The sequence below is a fragment of the Bufo gargarizans genome, chromosome 6, assembly GCF_014858855.1.
Source record: "Bufo gargarizans isolate SCDJY-AF-19 chromosome 6, ASM1485885v1, whole genome shotgun sequence".
NCBI classification, from domain to species: domain Eukaryota; kingdom Metazoa; phylum Chordata; class Amphibia; order Anura; family Bufonidae; genus Bufo; species Bufo gargarizans.
This window is the reverse complement of record NC_058085.1, coordinates 111799102-111815130: the sequence shown is the minus strand read 5'-3', so window position 1 is coordinate 111815130 and position 16029 is coordinate 111799102. Positions and strand designations below refer to the sequence as shown.

Sequence of the window (16029 nt, the reverse complement as noted above, 5' to 3'; positions counted from 1 at the left end):
ACCTATCTACCAATGGACACCTCACCTCAGGTGTCCTGCACAGCCCAGCGTCTCCGTTTACCTAATGCGCATGTCTCTCAATCCGTGCGTCATGTCCTATCCCTGCCCAATAAAATAGTGTGATCGTGGCCGCAGTCACTGGCTCACTCACCAGTTTCCATTTAGCTCCGACCTATAGATCATCCTCAATGGTTTGCACACTCGTAGGAGGGTACCACTCCACGCTCCTCCCCGGAGTCTCTAGATCACGTGTCTCCATCTGAATCACATGGCCGGCTCCATCCCGAGGATAGATCATCAATATTCAGTTCCTGGACAGCCCTTTTTAGTGCACAATTTCTCTCTCCGTGTCTGCTGAATGGACAGCTCTTCTAAGAGCTGTGCTGTGTGCGCTGACCCTGCTGCCACCCTCTCACAACATGCAGTCTCAAACTCAAATGCTGCAGCTGTATCTGCGTTAAAGGGGTATTACTATCTTAAAGGCTAAATACTCCTTTGGGATCAAAATTATTTCATTGTGTTTTCCTAATTTGGGGCTAAGGCTACTTTCACACTTGCGCTTGATCGGATCCGTTCTGAACGGATCCGATCATATTAATGCAGACGGAGGCTCTGTTCAGTACGGATCCGTCTGCATTAATAACTTAGAAAAAATTCTAAGTGTGAAAGCAGCCTGAGCGGATCCGTTCAGACTTTCAATGTAAAGTCAATGGGGGACGGATCCGCTTGAAGATTGAGCCATAGGGTGACATCTTCAAGCGGATCCGTTCCCATTGACTTACATTGTAAGTCTGAACGGATCCGCTCACCTCCGCACGGCCAGGCGGACAGCTGAACGCTGCAAGCAGCGTTCAGCTGTCCGCCTGTCCGTGCGGAGGCGAGCGGAGCGGAGGCTGAACGCCGCCAGACTGATGCAGTCTGAGCGGATCCGCTCCATTCAGACTGCATCAGGGCTGGACGGAGGCGTTTGGGTCCGCTCGTGAGCTCCTTCAAACGGAGCTCACGAGCGGACCCATGAACGCTAGTGTGAAAGTAGCCTAAGAATATTTTTTTTAACTTGGTCTTTATTAAAAAATGTTCAACAGTTTCTTTTTCTGCAGCTTTTAGTTTCACTGCATCTACATACTATTGCTGTCTGCCTCACACTGAATCTGTCAGGGAGCTGCTCTGATGGCCCAGTTTTTAAAATGTACCTGAGTTTTCCAAAAAGTTGGCATAATTGCTGTGCTTCTTTGTACAATCATAACTGTGAGTGTTAAGTAAATTGTTTTTTTGGGGCTTCTCTAAAGTCTCTTTCAGGCATATTATTCTCTGTCTCAGCTGCACATTTAGATGCATTTCACTCAGAAGCAGGGGGGGGGGATACATTCAGTGAAATTTGCCTGCACTGTACTGCTGTGATAGCCTTTCCATTACTTCCCACTATGTTCGTTTTCAGCTCCAAAGCTCATAGGACTAATAAGGAGGCTTGTGTGATGTTCAGATGCAATGTAGAAGCAGTCCTTTTATCAGGCTCAGGATCTCAGCTAGCTCTGACACTTCCTCTTTGCTGTCTCCTATTTCCCTGTTACTAGGGACAGATCTTGCTTGCAAATTAGGTGAAAGTGAGACCCCTAGTGGCCATGACTGCAGATTTTTTCAGGTGGATGCATTCTTTTTATTTTTTTTATGAAGTGATTTAGAAATTTAGTTAGATCATTCTCTATTAAATTAAATGGAAAAGTGTGAAAGTACAGTGACTTTTTAAGCATTTATGATGTATCATATGTATATGCCTTAAAACTCTGACTTACCACCTCTGGAACCATCATCACCTGTGAGGGACGCAAGGTCCGAGTCCATAGGCTTTACTTGAGAAGGTTGCATGCAAGAACAACCACCTCTTCACTGAAGTTCATGGAGAACACTGATTATGATTGGCAGACAGACCCCAGTTCTCTCAGAAGGTGAGGGTCTCAGGCATTTGAAGCAGATCCTTTGGAGTCACATTAAAACGACTTAAAGGGGTATTCCCATCTGAGACAATGGGGGCATATCACTAGCATATGCCCCCACTGTCTGATAGGTGCTGGTCCCATCTCTGTGACCCGCACCTACACCGAAAACTGAACGGGGAAGGTGGTGGCCGGAGGACCTCGGGTCTTCCGGCGTCCGGCTACCACCAATCTCTCTCCCTATAGTAATGAATGGGAGCGCACCCGTGGCCACCGCTCCCATTCATTTCTTTGGGGCCGACGAAAATAGCCAAGCCAGCGCTCGGCTATTTTCGCTGGCCCCATAGAAATGAATGGAGGGCATCTGTGCAGTGCGCCCTCCATCATTTTCGGGGCTCCGTTCTCAGTGTAGGTGCAAGTCCCATTGGGTGGGACCCGCACCTATCAGACAATGGGGGCATATCCTAGCGATATGCACCCATTGTCTGAGATGGGTAAACCCATTTAAGTGACTGTTTAGACCCTTGACCGGAACGGATTTCTATGTCTTATATGCTATGGTGCTAAAACTTGAACTTATTTGTGCCAGGTCTCCTTGCCGTGGTATTATCCTGCCTGCTATTAGTGTGGGCTCCATGTGTAGGTGCTGGAGTTCTAATCTAACCTTACCAGAAAACACTGGCCCTGCCACTCTTCCCCTTAATTCGAAATGAATTCTTCCCTTCACTGTTCATGTCACTTTGATGTTATATAATATTTGTGTTGCTTTTGTGTTAGCGTTTAGACTGTTGACGTAACTGGGTTAAACAGGAGTCTCATTTTGCATGTGGAAAAAATTGCTAACCTCTTGCTAGCGTGGATCCGCGAGCGACTTTATTAAAATTTTGTAAACAGGAATGCAATGTTACCGTTGTGGTTTGACAATGATGAGTCAGACTTTTAATGTGCTCCAGTTCTTGCGTTACAAACTGCACTGATTATAGTTGTGGAATTTTATGGACTGAGAAAATATATATACGTCTTTTAAAATCCAGGTTGCAGGTGCAGCTAAAAAATGGCATTTTCATGTAAAAACACTGAATTCCATGACCTCATTTTTTCAGTTGACAAATTGGTACAGGGTGATGCATCAAACGTACACCTTCTCTGCAATCTTAAGATCTCTCGAAGCAAAGTGATTTCATTTGGGAAAAGATGCCTGGGCGTAGATTTGGCCTGATTACTCTGTTTCACAATATTCCGTTGAATGGTTTAAAAAAGTATCGCCCATAAGCCTGTAATTGTTCAAAAGTTTGCTTGTCAGCAGTCTGTTTGAGATGTGTTCTTTCTGGTTAACATTTAAGGTTCGTTAGATTTCGGGAGTTCTTTAAAATAGTCAAATTACTAATACTTGACCTGTTTAATCCACCGCTGGTACAGTGCCGTTGCCTCTCTCTACCCCCTGCCAGCCACGGTAAAGTGTATGGGCTCCTGTGAGAAGGTCACGTGCCACTGAGACAGGTGGTGGTGCAAAGTAACATGTAGGAATGTGCTGTGTTTTGGTTGGGGATGGGGGGGTTCTGTGTGATCTCTTGTGTGAGTTTAGGTTTAGGGTAAGGGTTGTTGGGGTGGTGCACGTGGGTTCTGATGATCCTTTAAGGGCGTGGATAGATTCTCCTAGAAGCCCATACACTCTAGGGACATCCACCAGTCACTGTTTATCTCCGGACAGTAGTCCCATGCCACCTAAGCATACGGCTGCATGTGGCCAATCACCCACCTTAGCAGTGATACCGCTGAAAGGAGATTAGTGTAGACCAGAGCAGTGGTGGCGCTGTACCAGCAGTGACTTAAACAGGTGAGTATTTGTTAATTTATTATTTTCAAGCTCTCCGTGCATTAACAGAAAAATATATACAGGTCCTTCTAAAAAAATTAGCATATTGTGATAAAGTTCATTATTTTCTGTAATGTACTGATAAACATTAGACTTTCATATATTTTAGATTCATTACACACCAACTGAAGTAGTTCAAGCCTTTTATTGTTTTAATATTGATGATTTTGGCATACAGCTCATGAAAACCCAAATTCCTATCTAAAAAAATTAGCATATTTCATCCGACCAATAAAAGAAAAGTGTTTTTAATACAAAAAAAAGTCAACCTTCAAATAATTATGTTCAGTTCTGCACTCAATACTTGGTCGGGAATCCTTTTGCAGAAATGACTGCTTCAATGCGGCGTGGCATGGAGGCAATCAGCCTGTGGCACTGCTGAGGTGTTATGGAGGCCCAGGATGCTTCAATAGCGGCCTTAAGCTCATCCAGAGTGTTGGGTCTTGCGTCTCTCAACTTTCTCTTCCCAATATCCCACAGATTATCTATGGGGTTCAGGTCAGGAGAGTTGGCAGGCCAATTGAGCACAGTAATACCATGGTCAGTAAACCATTTACCAGTGGTTTTGGCACTGTGAGCAGGTGCCAGGTCGTGCTGAAAAATGAAATCTTCATCTCCATAAAGCTTTTCAGCAGATGGAAACATGAAGTGCTCCAAAATCTCCTGATAGCTAGCTGCATTGACCCTGCCCTTGATAAAACACAGTGGACCAACACCAGCAGCTGACATGGCACCCCAGACCATCACTGACTGTGGGTACTTGACACTGGACTTCAGGCATTTTGGCATTTCCCTCTCCCCAGTCTTCCTCCAGACTCTGGCACCTTGATTTCCGAATGACATGCAACAGTCCAGTGCTGCTTCTCTGTAGCCCAGGTCAGGCGCTTCTGCCGCTGTTTCTGGTTCAAAAGTGGCTTGACCTGGGGAATGCGGCACCTGTAGCCCATTTCCTGCACACGCCTGTACACGGTGGCTCTGGATGTTTCTACTCCAGACTCAGTCCACTGCTTCCGCAGGTCCCCCAAGGTCTGGAATCGGTCCTTCTCCACAATCTTCCTCAGGGTCCGGTCACCTCTTCTCGTTGTGCAGCGTTTTCTGCCACACTTTTTCCTTCCCACAGACTTCCCACTGAGGTGCCTTGATACAGCACTCTGGGAACAGCCTATTTGTTCAGAAATGTCTTTCTGTGTCTTACCCTCTTGCTTGAGGGTGTCAATGATGGCCTTCTGGACAGCAGTCAGGTCGGCAGTCTTACCCATGATTGCTGTTTTGAGTAATGAACCAGGCTGGGAGTTTTTAAAAGCCTCAGGAATCTTTTCCAGGTGTTTAGAATTAATTAGTTGATTCAGATGATTAGGTTAATAGCTCGTTTAGAGAACCTTTTCATGATATGCTAATTTTTTTAGATAGGAATTTTGGGTTTTCATGAGCTGTATGCCAAAATCATCAATATTAAAACAATAAAAGGCTTGAACTACTTCAGTTGTGTGTAATGAATCTAAAATATATGAAAGTCTAATGTTTATCGGTACATTACATAAAATAATGAACTTTATCACAATATGCTAATTTTTTTAGAAGGACCTGTATGTAATGGACAACCCCTTTAATCTATGATATAAATGTTTCTATATGAAATTAAAAAGAAATTGATTGAGCAGCTGACTGTGTTTTCCACTTTATGGGTGTCTGGTTTACAGCTAGTTACCAGGATCAGGACATCATAACGAGAGTGGAATTAGAAAAGTTGTAAAAGAGGAACATTTCCCATGTAGTTAAAGGGGTTGTGCAAGGGTTTTATATTGATGACCTATCCTCAGGATAGATCATCAGTAGCTGATCAGCGGAGGTCCAACACTCGGCACCCCCACAATCAGCTGTTTGAAGAGGCCGCGCTCCATGCCAGCACTACTTCCTCTTCATTACATGGCTCAGTGTAACTACTAGTACTCACTCCATTCACTATGCTGCTGCCACAAGTGAGATGACGCATAGTGTAATGAAGAGGAAGTAGCGCTTGCATGGAGCACCGCCTTCTCTTCAAACAGCTGATCGGTAGGGCAGTGCTCCAGACAACAAAAAAATATCAAGGAGCCATTGGCTCCTAAACTGAAAAATTTAGGAGCCAAATTTAAAATGCATATAATTTTGGTATAATAAAAAAAAAAAATGTCTTACCTTGTGTCGTTACCCATTTGTCTTTCCTTTTGATTCATTCTTCTAACCCCATCAATCTTGAGGCTCTTGAGGGGTTGTGCACTAATTTCTATGAACTCTCAGACTAGCCAGGTTTGCGTTGCTGATCATGCTTCCTTGATCCCTAGGTACTGGGCCTTGGCTTCCAGGCCTCCGCTGCTTGTCTTGGGTTTCTCCATGAAAACTTTTATGTTGATGCTGCTGCAGCCAATCACTGGCCACAGTGAAGATCTGCTCCCCTTGCATCACATGACCATTTAACATAATGCAAAGGAAGCAGTGATCAGTTATTGGCTGTAACGGCGTCAAACAGGAAGTCTTTATGAAGGAACTCAAGAGAAGCAACGGAGGCTGGGGAGCAAAGTTGCCAGGACCCAGCACTGGGGATCAGGTAAGTATGATCACCAACAAAGGAGGTCCTTCCAGTCTCAGAAATTAGTGTATACAAACCCTTAATTTTTTAAAGGGGTTTCAAAACAATATTCTTCTATATGTGACACAGAATGGGTTAAAATAAACTATCCCCACTGCACTCCTTAAAAGGCCAATCACTTAAGAGAGGCGCCACTGCAACTAGTGACCACATCAGCAGGCATCAGCGCTCTCCATAAACCCCCCCCCCCCCTCTACACAGAGTGCTCTCCATACATCCCCATCTACACAGAGCGCTCTTTATACATCCCCCCCCATCTACACAGAGCACTCTCCATACATCCCCATCTGCACAGACCTCTTTCCATGAATCGCCCTCTATACAGACCGCTCTCCATACATCCCCCCCTCTACACAGACCGCTCTCTATACATCCCCATCTACACAGAGCACTCTCCATACACCCCCATCTACACAGAGCACTCTCCATACATCCCCCATCTGCGCAGACCTCTTTCCATGAATCGCCCTCTATACAGACCGCTCTCCATACATTCCCCCCCCCTCTACACAGACTGCTCTCTATACATCCCCCTCTACACAGACCGCTCTCCATACATCCCCCCCTCTACACAGACCGCTCTCTATACATCCCCCTCTACACAGACATCTCTCCGTGCATCCCCCTCTCTACACAGACTGCTCTCCGTGCATCCCCCTCTCTACACAGACTGCTCTCCGTGCATCCCCCTCTCTACACAGACTGCTCTCCGTGCATCCCCCTCTCTACACAGACTGCTCTCCGTGCATCCCCCTCTCTACACAGACTGCTCTCCGTGCATCCCCCTCTCTACACAGACTGCTCTCCGTGCATCCCCCTCTCTACACAGACTGCTCTCCGTGCATCCCCCTCTCTACACAGACTGCTCTCTGTGCATCCCTCTCTCTACACAGACTGCTCTCCGTGCATCCCCCTCTCTACACAGACTGCTCTCCGTGCATCCCCCCTCTCTACACAGACTGCTCTCCGTGCACCCCCCTCTCTACACAGACTGCTCTCCGTGCATCCCCCTCTCTACACAGACTGCTCTCCGTGCATCCCCCTCTCTACACAGACTGCTCTCCGTGCATCCCCCTCTCTACACAGACTGCTCTCCGTGCATCCCCCTCTCTACACAGACTGCTCTCCGTGCATCCCCCTCTCTACACAGACTGCTCTCCGTGCATCCCCCTCTCTACACAGACTGCTCTCCGTGCATCCCCCTCTCTACACAGACTGCTCTCCGTGCATCCCCCTCTCTACACAGACTGCTCTCCGTGCATCCCCCTCTCTACACAGACTGCTCTCCGTGCATCCCCCTCTCTACACAGACTGCTCTCCGTGCATCCCCCTCTCTACACAGACTGCTCTCCGTGCATCCCCCTCTCTACACAGACTGCTCTCCGTGCATCCCCCTCTCTACACAGACTGCTCTCCGTGCATCCCCCTCTCTACACAGACTGCTCTCCGTGCATCCCCCTCTCTACACAGACTGCTCTCCGTGCATCCCCCTCTCTACACAGACTGCTCTCCGTGCATCCCCCTCTCTACACAGACTGCTCTCCGTGCATCCCCCTCTCTACACAGACTGCTCTCCGTGCATCCCCCTCTACACAGACTGCTCTCCGTGCATCCCCCTCTCTACACAGACTGCTCTCCGTACATCCCCCTCTACACAGACTGCTCTCTGTACATCCCCCTCTACACAGACTGCTCTCTATATATCCCCCTCTACACAGACTGCTCTCTATACATCCCCCTCTACACAGACTGCTCTCTATACATCCCCCTCTACACAGACTGCTCTCTATACATCCCCCTCTACACAGACTGCTCTCTATACATCCCCCTCTACACAGACTGCTCTCTATACATCCCCCTCTACACAGACTGCTCTCTATATATCCCCCTCTACACAGACTGCTCTTTATACATCCCCCTCTACACAGACTGCTCTCCATACATCCCCATCTACACAGACTGCTCTCCGTGCATCCCCCTCTCTACACAGACGGCTCTCCGTGCATCCCCCTCTCTACACAGACGGCTCTCCGTGCATCCCCCTCTCTACACAGACTGCTCTCCGTGCATCCCCCACCCTCTACACAGACCGCTTTCCGTGCACCACCCCTCACAATCTGCTTCCTCGGTTACCTTTCCGGTGCACGGGAATTGCACACCACTAGACCTGCAGCCGCAGATTTCTCCCTGAACTGATCTCACAAATGGAAAGCCAAAACGCTAAGTAGCCTAAATGCAGTTAAGAACAGCTCAGCCAAGATGACAGCCCCATAATCTTGTTCAGGAAATAGAATAAAAAATTCTGCAATCAGAAAATGAGAACGGTAACAAAGAAGGAAAATAGTCAGCGGCACTCACCAGCGTATTATATCAACTCCACGCTTTATTCCACGGAGTGAAGACATGGCATTGGGCAAACAGACATTCAAAAACTTTGAATGTCTGTCTGCCCCATGCCATGTCTTCACTCCGTGGAATAAAGTGTGGAGTTGATATAATACGCTGGTGAGTGCCGCTGACTATTTTTCTTCTTTGTTACCGTTCACACATAATCCTCTTCTCAGCTGTGCACCACCGTCAGTGTATACAAAAAGGGAAGCCAGTGGATGTTGCCGTACACTTTACTTGTGCCGCCCGACTCTACACTTGTTTTGAAAATAAGAACAGATTAGAAAAAAAGGGAATGTGTTACTATCTGGTTTTAACTGGCAGATGAAAATTTTGGTGACACATTTCCTTTAAAGATTTTCAGCAGAAAATCACAATGGGTTGGGGGGTTCTTTAAGGAATTTGAGAATCAATCGGTGTTTGCACAACGTTAGTCGTCACTAATCTCATAGTTGCCTTGTGTAGAACTACTTCGAGATCTTGGGCTTGACTAAGTTGATTAAGGTCTGGGTTATAATTTGTGTTTGTATGGTTTGTAGGATTCTGGTATAGAGACTGCTACATGCAGTGTACACTGGCTGGCGTGGTGATGTGATGTATAAGTATGCAGCGCTGGAGGCGGTCCGGCTTCCTGATAAACAGTGGCCCCCTGCAGGCAGAGGATCTTTTGATCCTTTGCCTTTGATGTGCCCAAAACTTTTGTCCAGTTTTCCGGGCTGCTCCCCTCCCCAGCAGGTATAGGTGACTTGGCTCACGTCTGCCTACAGGGGAATCCTTAAAGGGGACAGATCCCTCTCCCTCCCCCTCTCTGTCTCTCATATATACATATATATTTAGACACTTCACTGCTACAGTCAACACAGGCTGTATTAGTAAGTGACATATAGTCATCTCAGCCAACCCATGTAAGGATAGCCAATTGCACAACTCTCAACTCTGTACGGTTTTCAGGAGAGTTTTAAAGTAATATAGCGGTTTGGGTTAGGTCTCAGAATTTGGACCAGTAGGACTGGTTTAGGATATTGAGGATGGACCACCTGACTGGATAGGAGCATGAGTAACAACCTGACCTGTCACTTCTAGACAACTGAAACCTTTATGGAAGTTTTCTCCATCTTTGCTGGAGCTTCCTCCTTTTAGAATATTAAAGCGTGTAGGTCTCCAACACAACAGGGTGTAAAGTCAATCCCGAGTACTTGACTTCACCCCTTGCTACTTCAGTTATCCACTTACTAAGTGTAGATTGTTCCTTGAGTTACAGGCACTTCTGTGATGGGTAATAATATAAATTACAGCAAGTTATGGTCATTGAGGCACAAAGGAAATTTTATATGCAAAAAACTGCAAATTGTTTCTACTTATAATAAGTTTACTTAAAACTCTAGTTTTGCATGCACTGTAGGTCATGTTCCTTTACTGTTCTTTTTGTGCGCTAGATATAAATATTTTTCTGGTTCTTTACATCCTAAAATGTTACAAGAATTTTATCACCAAGGATGGAGCGTTACAGTGCCTCAATATTATACAAATGTTTTTATAGTGATCCTGCAGATTTAAAATGTGTCCTATGATGATGTCACCCTTAAAGACTGAGTGGAACCATAGCTGGATTATATCAACGACTGGACATTGAAGGGCATTGGATTGACAGTAATGTGTTTTTATAGGATGTGCTTGGTTCGAATAAAGCAGGAAGGACGAGCTGGAAAGTACATGTGCAGATTTATTGTCTACTCCATGTGGGAAGATGTTGAACAGCGTGGGAAAGTCATGGGGGTGAGTTGTGGTGTTTCATATGCCATATTCCGTATTGCTTGATGATGCATATAATTTGTTTAGAACAGAACTGTATCTGTCCATCTAATCTATCTATCTCATACCTATCTATCTACCATATTTTTGGCCATATAAGACGCACCTAGGTTTTAGAGGACAGTAAGAAAAAATATTTTTCATTAGACCTCAGTTCAGACCCCCAATCCTCAGACCTCAGCTCAGAACCCCAATGTGAATTACCCCCAATCAGACCTCAGATAAGAGCCCTATGCCTCTCATCATCCCCCAGGAGTCTCATATCAGCCCCCATTGCCTCTCATAGTAGCCCACAGCAGCCTCCATTGCCTCATACCAGCCCTCAGTAGTCCTTTAATTCGCCAATCTTATATTCACTTATCCATCCATCCATCCACTCAAACTCATCTCCTGGCACATCACTTATTGTATTTCATTGGCTTGTGCCATTTTTCAGGCTTCAGCCAGAGGATGCCGCATCTGGCCATATTGCTCTTGCAGAAGTCAAAAGTGGAGAGGCACATTGCATCATAGTCGGGTCCCAAGCAGGGTATCCCCCCTCTGTGATGTCCATATGCCCTAAGTTGACAAAACCGAGATTGTTGGTGACCGAAACAGGAAAGAGAAACACATCTGGAAGGTTTAACCTCAGCTGTCTGTCCTCTTATATAAAACCTTTTCATATTTTATTCAGTAGCTTCTGGATTGTCTTGGTTTTATACAGTTTTGTGTGTGACACCACTAATGGCTGCTGTTCTGCGCACATAGGCGTTGTTAGCTACAGACCCTAAATGCCAGTTGAATTTTGCAGTGTTATGTACAGATAAATCTTGATCCAATTAAAAAGGTTTCTGCATATGGGTAGGGCATGCAGACATCTTAGGGGAAAGCTGGGTAAAGAACCCTGCATGGGTCGAAGCGTAGCAACTACGTGTTGGATATGTTAATTTCTTGTGCATGAATGTGACATAGCAATTTACTTACTGAAGCTCTCATTTGCATAAAGAATAAGCCTTATTTCTCAGGGACACTTCGACCGATTTTCACAAGACAGGTATCATTTTAAAGAGGACCTGTCATCTTCATGCATTCCCCATATAATAACAATTCTGGAGCATCTATTCTTATGTCTCCATGTTGTGCCGTTCCTGTATTATTTCTACTAGAAGTTATGAGTGAATTGCTAGCAGTCTGCAGTAAGGGTACAGAGGGGTGGTAACAAGTTGGGGGCGTGTACCGGCACAGACTCACTATCCAATCAGTGCCGCCGTTGTCAGACTGTGCAGGGACGCACCCCCAACTGGTGACAGGTCCTCTTTAATCAGCAGGATTAACTCTACCAGGTGGTTCGTTTGGTTTATTAGGGATGGTCATGCTGATAGATGCTTTTTAATTCTATTAAAGGGGTTGTCTAGCAGAACAATTGTATTTTGTTCCACATAGGTTTTTGGGTGCCTATTCTTGAATCCTAGTGAAGCATCCTAGTGCTTGTCTAGACTGCTTATCTAGACAAATCTGATCTGCCATTTTAGAGTATGAAAAAGCTATGTGGCAGCCCGCAATGTTGACAGTCACCCATCTTTCCCAAACGCAGGTAATACCTGCTAGAAGAGGGCAGCCCAAGGGCTTAGACTCACAGATGATTTTCTCCAAAGCCTAAGTCCACCATATTTATAGAGCAGTCATTTGTGAAGCTCCCAGTAACACATGGTTGAAGCCTTGCAGTAAGAACGCTTCCAGAGCGAGGAGCACGAGGCAGATGGGAAGAGGTGGAAAGTAGAGGAACTGCAATCAACCAGCATCATTACAGAAAGAATATAATTATCACAAATGAATAGCGGAGTGTAAGTGCTTTACCAAATCACCGGCCAAAATACACTGACTCCCTTCTTCTTCACTTAGTACCAGAATGCAGTTCAGTGCAAATAAATGAATTGAGTTTTTCCTAAATCTGGCAGCGAGCAATCTGCGAGTAGAACTGTGTTTTTTTGCAAAAGATTAAGGAAAATTGGCAGAATTATGGGTAATCCTACACTATGTTGTCATTTTTGGCTCCATTTGCAGCAGAAACCGAGTAATATTTGTATCTTTTCCTCTTCTTGGCCCTTTCATTCCATTTTTTTTTTCTTTGAAATTAGCTTTTATCATCATATTTTCTTAGGACATTCATCCACAATAAACTGTGACAACTTGGGAAGTTTCCACGGTAAAGGGCTTGTCTGTTGCAATTTTTTAAAAACGCCTCACACTGCTACTATGTTACTCCACTGTGTATTTTTTTCCATTTTTTTTCTATCCCATCCACTCCTCCTAACACGCACGAGGGCAAAAACAGGGCAAAGTAATAACTTTTATTCACTTCTGAAAAGTTGAAGCAATAAAGAGAGCCTTGTTAGCATCAGAGAGCCCGGCAGCCCGAGGTTTTCATAGGCCTGCCATTGTTTGTTTTATCTGTCATTTGGAACCTCCTGAACTCTTAAAACCTTGGCAAGAAAATCCTTTAACTGTTGGCCTGCTTCACCCCACGTACACAACCTGTTCTCAGAGCAAGTGCTCCTTTCACGGAGCGGAGACTGTGCTGCCTTGTTTAATGTGCAACATTCAGGGATCACTCTGTCTGTGGACTTATAGGAGGATCAGCCGGTGTTACACTTTAACATAAATGCTGGAGCACATTTATTAATCCTTGCTAAAATTTAAACAGTATAAACTGAGACTAGACAGTCTAAAAATGCCCCAGACTGATAAGTAGTTGATACAAGATGATAAATCTGGTGCACCTTTAGGCTGGAACCTACTAGGGGGCTCATGTACCTTGCACTAGAATTTGAGCACAGTTTTTGCGCATAATATCGCAACTTAAAGGGAGTCTGTCTCCAGCGACCTCCCAATTTAGCTGTTTCAGGGGCTGACTGGGAACTTGAAGTGGCCCTGGAAAGTGGGACACATGTTGTATGCGGGTCCAAACTGACAGGAAGTAATAACTAAACTAAACCAAGCTTCTTTAAAGGGGTTCCCTGGGAATTCATAAAATAAAATGAAAATACTTAAATATCACAAGATTTTAAATACATTCCCAGATACCTTTCATCATTTAGAATGTCTTGTTTTGTCTGGGGAACAATCATCAATGGAAATAAAATGTCCTAATCACACAGCAGGACAAGTTACTTCAGAACACTGAGCTAAAGAGCTGCCTCATCCTCCTCTCTGCTCTGCTTGTCAGGGATTATGATCCTGAATACAGCTGATAAGCTCTTCAGCTGAATCTCTGTACGAATAGAGTTCATGAAGAGACAGGTCAGACTATGGTAATGGAGACTGCATACAAGTGCTGCTGCTCATTAGCCACAAACTACCCTCCTCTCCATACTTCATGTCTCCTCATGACCTCCACTCCTACAGAGATTCAGCTGAAGATCTTATCAGCTTTATTCAGGATCATAATCCCTGACAGGCAGAGCAGGGAGGAGGATGAGGCAGCGCATTAGCTCAGTGTTCTGAAGTAACTTATCCTGCTGTGTGATTAGGACAGGTTTTGTGTGGACTAATGGGAGAGCGGCCATTTTATTTTCCCTGATGATTGCTCCCCAGACAAAACAAGCCATTATAACTAATTATTATTATTATTTATTTTAAAGTGCCATTAATTCCACGGCGCTGTACATCTAGCTGGGGTTACACAGAAATGAAAAACACAGTAAACAAGAAACAGACTGGGACAGAGAGGTAGAGGACCCTGCCCGCAAGAGCTTACAATCTATAAGGGGAGAGCACAGTAGGTGAGGGTATGCTTTTGTGGCTATGTGGTGGCAGCATGCTCATTGCAGACGGTAGGCTTTTCTGAAAAGGTGGGTTTTCAGGTTACTCTTGAAGCTTTGGATGTTGGGGGAGAGCCTGATGTGCTGGGGTAGTAAGTTCCAGAGCAGGGGAGAGGCACGTGAGAAATCTTGTAGTTCTTGTGTAGAACTGAGAAGGAGGTCCTGTGAGGATCTGAGATTACGTGTGGGGATGTATCGAGAAAACAGGTCAGAGATGTAAGGAGGGGACAGATTGTGGATGGCCTTATATGTACTTGTAAGTGTTTAAAACTGAATTTGCTGGGCAATAGGGAGTCAGTGAAGAGATTGGCAGAGGAGAGATTGGAGGGGAGCAAGAGTGCTTGATGGAAGACCACACAGGAGGATGTTGCACTAGTCCAGGCGGGAGATGACGAGAGCATGCACTAGTATTTAAGTTGTCTCAGGGGTGAGGAAGGCGTGAATACGAGAGATGTTCTTAAGTTGAAAACAGTAGGTGGAGGCGAGGGTTTGGATGTGTGGCTTAAAGGACAGGGCAGAATCCAATGATACCCCCAGGCGGCGGGCCTGCGAGACTGGAGAAAGTGTTGTGCCATTAACTGTGATGGACAGGTCAGGAAGGGGGGCTGAGTGACATGGGGGAAAGACAATGAATTCAGTTTTCTCCATGTTGAGTTTTAGGAAGCAGGGAGAATGAAGATATTGCTGACAGACACGCTGGGATTCTGGATAGGAGGGAAGCAACAACTGGGCCAGAGAGGTAGAGGTGTCGTCAGTATAGAGGTGGTATTGGAAGCCATGGGACTCTATGATCAGTCCCAGGCCGAATGTATAGGAGAAAAACAAGGGACCCAGGACAGAGCCTTGAGGGACACCAACAGAAAGGGTGTGTGATGAGGAGGTAGTGTATAAATGGGAAACGCTGAAGGTTCTGTTGGCGAGGTATGAGGAGATCCAGGAGAGGGCTAGGTCTTTGACGTCAAGGGATAGAGGATTTGTAGGAGGAGAGAGTGAGTGGTCAGCAGTGTCGAAGGCAGAGGAAAGGTCAAGAAGGAGGAGCACATAGTAGTGACGTTTAGCTTTGGCAGCTAGCAGATTGTTGGCGACTTGGGTTAGGGCAGTTTCAGTGCAGTGATTTGGTCTGAAGCCGGATTGCATCTGATCAAAAAGTGAGTGGGATGAGAGGTGAGAGGACATTTCGAGATGGACATGTTGTTCTAGGAGTTTGGATGCAAGTGAGAGCAGTAAAATGGGACGATAAGCTGTATAAAGAGGATGGGTCCAAGGACGGTTTCTTAAGTATAGGTGTGACGGTTGCATGTTTAAAAGAGGAAGGGAAGATGCCAGTGGTTAGCGATAGGTTGGTTAGGGCAGGGAAAACTATAGTGGTGGGGTTAGGGATGAGGTGGGATGGGATTGGGTCAAGGGCACAAGTGGTGAGGTGAGACTTGAAGTTGGAAAGCTTTTTTTCTCTGATGGTGGTAAACTGGGTTATGTGGGAAGATGTTTGGGTGGCTGTGTAGTGGGGGGGGGGGGGGGGGTTTAAAGCTTTCACAGATTTTATCTCTGAAATATGAGGCAAAGTCTTCAGCTGAGATAAGGGGTGTTGGA

General features: G+C 45.6%; 1 protein-coding gene across 1 annotated transcript in view; it reads left to right on the top strand.

The window, feature by feature from the left end:
• LOC122940866 (ubiquinol-cytochrome-c reductase complex assembly factor 1) overlaps positions 1-16029 on the top strand; it is an 83210-nt gene that overhangs the window by 20182 nt on the left and 46999 nt on the right. Inside the window, exon 4 of the mRNA XM_044297726.1 lies at positions 10495-10603. Within this exon, the coding sequence (XP_044153661.1) occupies positions 10495-10603 (109 nt within the window). The remainder of the gene's footprint in view (positions 1-10494; positions 10604-16029) is intronic.